Source organism: Pocillopora damicornis, chromosome 1 (assembly GCF_964200805.1).
Source record: "Pocillopora damicornis chromosome 1, jaPocDami1.2, whole genome shotgun sequence".
NCBI lineage: Eukaryota > Metazoa > Cnidaria > Anthozoa > Scleractinia > Pocilloporidae > Pocillopora > Pocillopora damicornis.
Window position 1 is genome coordinate 7,572,647 of NC_142670.1, and position 9,083 is coordinate 7,581,729.

At 35.1% G+C, this 9,083-nt stretch overlaps 1 protein-coding gene across 1 annotated transcript; it reads right to left on the reverse strand.

The window, feature by feature from the left end:
* Window positions 1–71: 71 nt before the first annotated feature.
* Window positions 72–7,363, reverse strand: LOC113667366 (adhesion G protein-coupled receptor L4). The gene is made up of 15 exons (XM_089184660.1): window positions 7,051–7,363; window positions 4,927–5,034; window positions 4,646–4,733; window positions 4,417–4,507; window positions 4,284–4,333; window positions 3,820–3,946; window positions 3,629–3,732; window positions 3,005–3,107; window positions 2,763–2,913; window positions 2,585–2,666; window positions 2,244–2,310; window positions 2,055–2,137; window positions 1,775–1,895; window positions 1,469–1,510; window positions 72–1,369 (listed from the first exon to the last, which is right to left on the reverse strand). Exons 5-15 carry the CDS (start codon window positions 4,307–4,309, stop codon window positions 1,262–1,264), a joined length of 1,014 nt encoding a protein of 337 aa, XP_089040786.1. The 5' UTR covers window positions 4,310–4,333; window positions 4,417–4,507; window positions 4,646–4,733; window positions 4,927–5,034; window positions 7,051–7,363; the 3' UTR covers window positions 72–1,261.
* Window positions 7,364–9,083: the final 1,720 nt, after the last annotated feature.

A 9,083-nucleotide genomic window follows, 5' to 3' on the forward strand; every position in this document is an offset into this window, starting at 1 on the left:
GTTTCATCATCCAACTCACAATGACGAAGCATTCACGCTATACTACGTGGAGTCGCATAAAATTGTAGACAGTAATAATTTATTATGTTTAAAAACGCAAGCAATAGTTCAAGAGTTTTCTGATTGTCTGCTTTCTCCAATCGCTTTGACGAAGGGCTAACGCTCGAAACGTCAGCTTTTTTTACTCTTTACGGTGACCAATATACGTTTTCAACCCAGTTGTTAACAATAAATTACCTGCTCCTCAAAAAGTGACCGGTTCATAACTAACAGCTAATTATGTATGTTTTTTAATGAACCACCTATTTCAGACTACCCCTGGGATTTCCAAAAGAAAAAAAAGAGGAAAAATCTGGAAAGAACAGAAAAGAAAATATGAGGCGATAAAATTAACATAAGGCAGGTGCAGTTTGAACAATTTTTGGAAACTATGATCTTTATCGTGAATTCGAACAGCTCTTTCGACGTTCCCAACGTTTTCTTTTTTTGTATGTAAGTGCAATTTTGCCTTTGTAATGAATGCGATCACTTTTATCAAAACCTTCGACACCGATGATATTTTTTTCACCTCTCATTCATAATTAAACACATTTTTTTTGTGTAAACACGTATCTTTAAAAAAATTATCTGCATTTAATGGCCATAGCTATTGCAGACACGTAACTCGTTTTATTTGCGTTATTCTAAGGCATGCAGATTAAGTTTTGAATTTGGGGAAAAAAATGGAGTTTTTTAAGTCTGACCAAAAATTAAAACTTGTGCTCCAACTTGACCACGTTGCATCTGTTTTATGATCAAGAAAGCTGTTTTAACTGGTCGGAGCGTCCGTTATTTGTTATTTCAAATATTTGCCATCTTTTAGCAAGCTATGTCTTTTTCTATGTTTCAGTAGCCTGATAAAAGTGCAAAGACGAATGAAAAACCCGTGACGCAGCTGAAATGGATTTTTAAGAGTCTCCCAGGTAACCCTCTCCCTTGATTTAGCTATTTCTGAGAAATACGAGCGAATCTTAAACTTTTCATTCTTGTTTACATATTCCCGCCTAAACAAAGCTGTCAGCTATTAATGAAAAATAAAAATGTTTCAGGCGACCATCAATGGCCATGGTAAATGGGTGGATCATTGCGGCGTGTAACCTTAATCTGTGGGTATGACCTATATATCTAGATCTTATTCCCTAAACACTCTTTTGTTTTGGTTTACGTTTACGTGTGTGATTTTTCAGTTCAATTTCATTGTAAGACTGCAGTTCAACTGCCTTCACATAGCAAAATCACTCATGTTAACATGTGAGTTCTTCTTTGTGGAGTTTCCATTGGTTGCAGATGGGAAAACAGTGCTAACTTTTCTCTTGAATCGTTCTCTTATCTGCAGATAGACAAGGGAAGTAACAAAAAAAGGCACTCAAATTCATGCAAGATTTTGAAACTCCTGCTCTACACAATCTTTTTTCCGTATAAAACTTACCTGGCTGTTTCTTACACAGTGCAGGGCAAAAATCAGAAAACCCTTAAAAAGAAAGACAGGTTTTCAAGATAAGTCTTTTTTTTTATAATCGATTCTTCCAATATCTCAGAGGTAAATGAAGTAAATAAGGATAACATAAAGGCGGAAACAATTTTTTTTATCCTTTTTTTCTTTATTTTTAGTTTTATCCTATTATGTATTTTAATAATTATTGTAGCAAAGGTCATCTGAACATACTGAAATAGTCTGATTGTATATCATCTCAGGACACTTTGTATGGATATTTTTATTAATGAAATCACGTACCTGAGTAGAATTAAGGATGGTAAAAACGTAGTTGAAAGCTTTGTGTAATGGTGTCAGAAGACCAAATAACCATGTGACACCCAGCAAGGGAATCATAACCACGCATGCTCTAATGCCAAGTCTAAGGACGACAACAGTCTAAGATATGGGATTCTTAAAAGATCAATTGCAAATATCGTTAAAAGGATGATTTAGAAATTTGATATGATTTCGTTAAAATCTCCGGCAGAAGCCGTCTTCTTTTTTTTTTTTTTTACGTAATTTGGAAGATCCATCATACCGTATTTGCAGAATCTGCTTGTCTCCTGTTGGCTGCATTTTGGCCATCTCCCTTTTGACTCGAGCGAGTATCAAAATGTTGATCTTAGAGAGGAAGATATGAATAGAATTTTGTAATGAAGTATGGCTGTTGTACACAGTCATTCACAATAATGTCAAAAGAAAACATTTATTCAAATGCAAAACTTACAACTTCAATAATAATGAAAAATGCGACAAATGTCCAGATCAAATTGTCATTTGAGGACATCCAGCAGCTAAAGGGGAAAAAATGGGGGAAGAAAGATGAAAAGAGAAAAATTAGGTCCCACAATATTCCTGCTTTGTATGTTACTTTCTAAAGTAACATTCGTTCAATGAAAGAAACTGTAGTTCGTAGGCTAGCCTATGAAGATTAAGATTAAGAAGGAGATTAATGAAAATAATAAGGATAGGTAGGATATATAATCACATTAGAGCGAAACAAACTTTAAAAATTGAACAAACAAAATTAACAAAAATGAGTAATAAAAAGTTAAGATGCGCCCTTACTATTCATCGCTAGTATAGCTCTGTATCCCATCTTTTTCAGCAGCGATGCTCAGTGAAGTGGCAACCATAATGACTGGCAAACCTATCAAGAAATTTAAGAGTTAATAAGCTTGATATAATTAGGTAACAAAATAATCCCTAACAATGTTTGATAGATTCAACCGAAAAATCAAAATACCCCATGAAATGACATGATACATGTGCATATTGGTGTTGATGTTGTAAACTTTCACAACAAACAGGTAGAGGTAGATTCCCTCGACGAGCATCCAACAGAAGGCGGCCATCAGGAAATATTGCATTAGAGCTGCCACTGTGACACAAATAGCCTTCAAAAGAAAGGGGGAAATACCTTTTTTCACATTTCATTCAAGGAGGATGTCTTCGAATAAAAACCACGTATGGTAGAGAGCCACCCACCGTTTTTTCTGTAGCTTTTATTCCAGCAAGAAAGATTATTTGTCCAGCTCCAAGGGACACAGAAAGACTTAGTCGTATTTGAGACAGAGGTTGTCGAATATCTCTGGTGAAAATTAAACACGTATTGATGTTAATATGTATATAAATAAAAGTATGATAAATCTATAGAAAATTTATAAAAAAATAATAAATAATAATAATAATAATAAAATAATAATAAAAATAAAATAATAAAATCATATCATAAAATAAAATAAAATAATAATAAAATAATAATAAAAATGATAAATTTATAGAAACGCAAAGGAAGAGCGAGGCCAAACAAATCAAGTAACCATTAAAGGTAGGAACAACATACAAACAAACAAGCACTGAAAACCAAACGTGATATGAATAGCGACTCATAAATTTTACAACATAGTGAGTGTATGGAAATTGTAAAAAACATTGCCCATAAATTATTGTTATGTTTATTTCGAACTTTTTTTGAAGCGACTGAAAATATATGATGGTTGACAGCCTCTTGTAGTGGGTGTTGCTCACCATTTGTTGAACGCCGGTATTATTTAACATCGTTAGTTCTGTTAGAAAATACACCACTGATTACTTAGAAATAGCACTCACCTGAGGAAAAAGTATAAAGTTATTGTGGAAAGAATTCCTATGATGGAAAGACATAATCCCACGTATGTGATGATCTCCAGAATAGTGACGTCCTTGGATGAGAGCTATGGCAAAGTTGAAATGAACAATGGATTAATTGACCCAACACACTTATCACGAAGAAGAAAATTACAACAAGAGTAAAAAAATACCTCTGGGCCACCGCTGAAGTCAACTAAGACAGCAAAATGAGTCAGATGATTGCATTTGCAAACTGTGTCTTCTGAGTTGCTCTTTATTGGATCTACATAACAACCATCTCCTGAAAACCCGTCTGGACTGAAAAAAAGAGTTTATTTTTTTGAATAACAATTCGGAGTTTCGAACATCATTCAGAGTGCTGACTCCCTTCGAATTGGCATTTAATGACTAAAAGTTATGAGTATGTGATTATTGTTACTTGCATATTTTTTTCCCAGTTACTGATAACTTAAAGGTAAGAATTCACCTTTGGTTGTCCAAAACATTTGTTATTGTTACTGAAAATGTCTTCTGAAATTTAGGGCTACTTACGCTCCGAATAACCGTTCAACTGATACTTTTCAATTTTCTGCTGAAATTTGGACCCAAATAGCAGATGATTTTTTAACAAAAATAGATAGTGGCTACTTTTTACCTCTTGCTGAGGCCACTCCAAAACATGCAATGCTTCTCTCCTTCATCGACCTAAAAGAGATCTTATTTACTTTTGAACTAACCCAACGCAACGAAGATGAACTTAGTCAAACATTCAGTGTTCATTATGTTACCTTCAAGTTTTTGAACTTCAAGATGACATCCTGTTGTAATTTTTCGGGCGCGGGATCCAAAGCTACAGTCACTATCCTGGTATTCACATACCTGTAAAGAAAATCGTGTCCTAACAATCTCTAAGATAATTTATTCACTATGCGCTTATTGAATTGTGGATTCTCTTCGGAAAATGACGCATTGCATGATCATGTAACAGTTTGAACTTATTTTAGCTGTAAATGTCACCTTGAATTGCCATTTTCTTTTTCGATGTCTTGATTTATTTGAAGTAATTCGTGGAGTTCTCTGTAGACTCACCCTATTACGACTGATCCTAATAAACAAATGATCAAGCAAACAAACATTTCAAAGTTTATAGCGGGCGTAATTCAAATTAAAAAACTCTGGAAACAAAAAACAAAAATACAAAAAAAATTACCCAAGTAAATTACTCATTTTTAGAAGTATTAAGATTATGAAATACAAAATAAAGAAACAGAAGGATGTACTTTAAAGATGAAACAAACCATTCTCCGCAAAGTTTGCAGAGGAAATATTAATGGTGGCTTGCAATTCGTTCTCCTCGAGAGAGAAGTCGGTCGTATTCTGGCGGTAACCTTTCTGAATACTTAAAACTGTCGGAAGAAAGTAAACAGTAGTTGGCAATTAATAGGATTTAGGAAATTGCAGAAACATGATACAAGTGGTTACGTTTATCAAGAAACTTGAATTTGTACATAATTCACTGTGTACTAGTAACTAATCACCTATTCACGCCAGTAAAACATGTCTCAGTTCAACCGGGTAACTAAATGAAAATCAGAAGTAGAGAACTGAAAAAACAAATTTTCCAAAGGATTCAAGTGGTCGCTAACTTATAACCGTTTTAACAAAACAGCTTTAACCCTTTAACTCCCCAGAAGTGATTCTCCCTATAATATCTATGCACTATTTAGCAAACAAGTAATGAGAATATTTGCACTTATCAGGTAGAAGCTGCTATCTTGATCTACCACCAAGTTCTTATAAATAATTTACAAGGAAATGTGTAGCAGCTGGAGGGGAGAATTAACCATCAGATCTTGGGGGTTAAAGGGTTAAAACGTGTTTAAACTTTCGTGTAAATGGGGTATTACACGCCATTCTGCTTTTCGATTATAGAAAACATACCGCGCCACAGAAGGTAATCAAATATGTGTAGGATCAATCATTTTTAACTCGTGAATTGCGCGCATGCGCAAGAGTGAGTTATAGATACGATGTGGGGAATGCCATTCGCTCGCTCGATTGGCCGATTCCTGTAAACTTTTTTTAGATTTTAGGCTTTTGAGTGCATTTGATAGTTTTTGGCGAGCAATAAACAGACGAAATGGCGACCTTTGTTGCTAAGAATAGTGGTGGGGTGAAAAAGAAGCCAATGATAATTTTAAAAAAGTTTTTTTTTTTCGTTTTAGTTTCAACAAGCAGCGCCAGCGACTGGCAGGCATGCAAGGATTCACACTGAAATAACAGAACAACCTTCGTTTTTCATAGAATTGTAATTTACAATCCTTGAACTTGAAAACAATCCGAAGATTCATTGAAAATATCACTTACTGCGAAGCGTTCGGAGTTACAGATGTAAGAGTACAGATGTTCAAAAGCTTTTTCTGTTATGGCGTGAGATTGAGGACAAAATTGATCATTACGTTTCGTTGCGTGTGTTTTTCCTGTGTGAAGCAACAAAAGATGCCGGCGACTGACGAAATAACAAGTTAACACGAAAATCAAATAACACCTAAACAAACAATTTTAGTTACCGATTTTCAGTGAATTTTTAAAGAACAATTTTCTTTTAAGTTTCAAGACAATTTGAAGATTCAACATACATACAACGTACCAAAATGCGAAAGTTACACACCACAAAATTGATAAATAGGCCTGAAATGAAATTCTATCTTGTTATTGATTATACGTTGCCTAGCACGTGACTTAAATCTACCCAGGAGGAGATCCAAAATGACGGTGGCAGGCTTGGCTTAGTTATATCACTCAAAACTCGTTCCTGTTTGTCTCATTTGATAAAGAGGGAATCGTTAATGTTTTCATTAAGACAGCATTGCCTTGATTTTCTAATATTTACAACGAAAGACAATAAATTTCACTTTTCACCCACATTTACTTCCAACCTTTTCTTTTGAACCAGAAACAAAAATGATAGACGTTTAAAACACATGACATCATCCACCTTGTCAAATGTAATAGCATGATCATTTCAATTGTAATGCCTTCTTGTCCCAAAGTTACTTTGTTTCTTTGCTACATTAGCGAACACTGTACTACTGCTCGTACTCTAGATATGACAATCAACCACAAAATTCCCTAAACCAGATAACATTAAACATAGTCTAAAAAATCATGTGTCAATTCACGAGTTTGCTCACAGAGCACTTTGATTAATTTCTCTAAATATTCAAATTTCGGATATTGAAACGAAATGTTAAGCAGGAGATTTTCACTATTTGCAAATTAGACTTCTAACCTCATTCCTATTCAGACGCATTAATTTGACCCAAGGAGCAGTGAGACCATTCAATTAGAGAAAAGCTTGATAGATCAGTAATTGATTGACAAATAATCATGAATTAAAGTGAGGTTGTATTTCAACTTACCCATTTTCTGGCGCACGATCGTTTTTGAAGGCTCTGTTCCACTCAGATGGTATTTACCATAATTAAGAGCAAATTCCTCGAAGGCGACTGCCACTCTAAAAACGGATTCTGTTACCACTTTAACCTCTCCTACACCAAGTTCTCCTTTATGAGATTTTGAGAAGTTAATATACCGATCGGTGAAGTCTTCCAACAAACTTATTACCTCCTGTAATTGCAAATGAAATACTCTTCATCAATGTTACAGAAAATCAGGTGTCTTACAATCCAATAGCATCAACAATGTACAACTGATAGAGAAGGGAAAAGTTGGTCAGAAATTACTTCCCCCACTAGTTCTCGCTTTGTAAAATAATGCTTATTGAACAGAAAGAATTTGTGGATTTTTTATCACCATTAGTAACCTGGGTCAGCGTCAGAGGTCAGTGGACTCGGGCGAAAATCGGTTGTATCAGGCTGTTGTTTCGCCGCTCAACTTAATCTCCTCACGTTTTTTTCTATAGCTTGCCTCACGTTTTCAGTGCTCATCTACGGAAATTAATACCTTGAACAAGCTTAACCCTCATTGAGAGAGCTGTCGTTTCACAGGTCCCTGCGTCTTTTTCATGGTGTTTCTAAACCTAATCCTCTGACTTGAATTCCTTTGAATATCTATTTCTGCGTTTAAACGATTAATGTCAATTATCAAGAATAGCATTGAAATTTAAGATCAAAATTAGAAGATACATAAGTCATTAGTTAATTCAGATACCTGCATGGAGCTGTTTCTGCTGATTTCTATTCTACTAAATTCAGAAACAGATGCGTTTACCTAGGATGAAAAAAGTTATCAAAGTTGACGGACGAACACAGAGTCGAAACTTGCGAACAAAAAGATATCATCAACTATCTCGTAAGCAACCACTCTCAGAAATTGGAAAAAGAGTTCGTTAACAGAACTCTCCGCCTACGGAAAATTTTTGCTATAAGCGGAAACAAAAGAAGAGTAGGGGATGCCCGCTGACGGGTGAGTGTTAATATTAGACAAACGGGCAGCATGCTCTCTCACAGGCAAATGAATATTTCATCAAACGGATCCTTTCTATTCTGTTGCTCTGTAAAGGGTCATATTTTCGTTGAAAAATATTTTATCGCCAAGAGTCCATTAGTATGCATCGCTTGTCCGATGAAGAGAGAATGAAAACAAAGAAAAAATTCAATTTCCACTTTAAAAAGTGTCCGCGTCCGCTTACGAGAGAATGTCCGCTTACAAGAAAGAGAGAATACAGAATCTAACTGGGAAGCATAAACGGGAATAGAAGAAACAATTTAGAGAGCTGTCCGCTTACGAGAGTGTTCGTTAGCGGAGAGTTTACAGTTAAAATAACTTTCAATACGTACCAGTTTCTCAATGCTTTCCAACGGCGATAACGGAGTTGTCCGAGGTGGAAATAATAATAATAATAATAAGTCTTTATTAAGCACTCTAAACAACAAACGTGTTTAGTTACAATGACATGAAATCAGCAAGTATAAAACTAATAAACTAACTAAATTACTAACTGAATAACTAATAAGAGAACAAACATCTGTAGAATAAGACTGATAAAGAGAAGATGAAGATGATCGAGCGGCAGTCCATAGAATTTACAAACACGTAAGATGTACAGACGACTACTGGCTTTCGATATAATATTATCAAAATGTAAATCCCAGTTACACGGATCAGATTGAAAAGTTACACCCAACAACTTCAGACATGGTTTACGCTCTATATAAACCAGAGGAGCAGGTAAGGCCTTAGTGGATTTGCCTCTAAGAAGCATCTCCCACGTTTTCTTGAAGTTTAGTTGCATACGATTAGCAGATGTCCATGCGACGATCGATCGGACCTCCTCAGCTGCTAAATTGCCGTTATTAGCCAGCGATTTTACTGGAATACTTAATGTTAAATCATCAGCATATTTCACAAGTAAATTCTGATTTGGTAGAATGGCCTTAATATCATTGACCATAATAGAAAATAGTATAGGGCCTAAAACTGTCCCCTGAGG

Coding starts and splice junctions, on each gene's coding strand:
- LOC113667366 (XM_089184660.1), bottom strand. CDS start 4,309: ATGTTTTGGAGTGGCCTCAGCAAGAG. Junction 3,947..4,283: donor TGGAGTGGCCTCAGCAAGAG/GTAAAAAGTAGC, acceptor TCTTTTTTTCAG/TCCAGACGGGTTTTCAGGAG. Junction 3,733..3,819: donor ACTTCAGCGGTGGCCCAGAG/GTATTTTTTTAC, acceptor ACTTTGCCATAG/CTCTCATCCAAGGACGTCAC.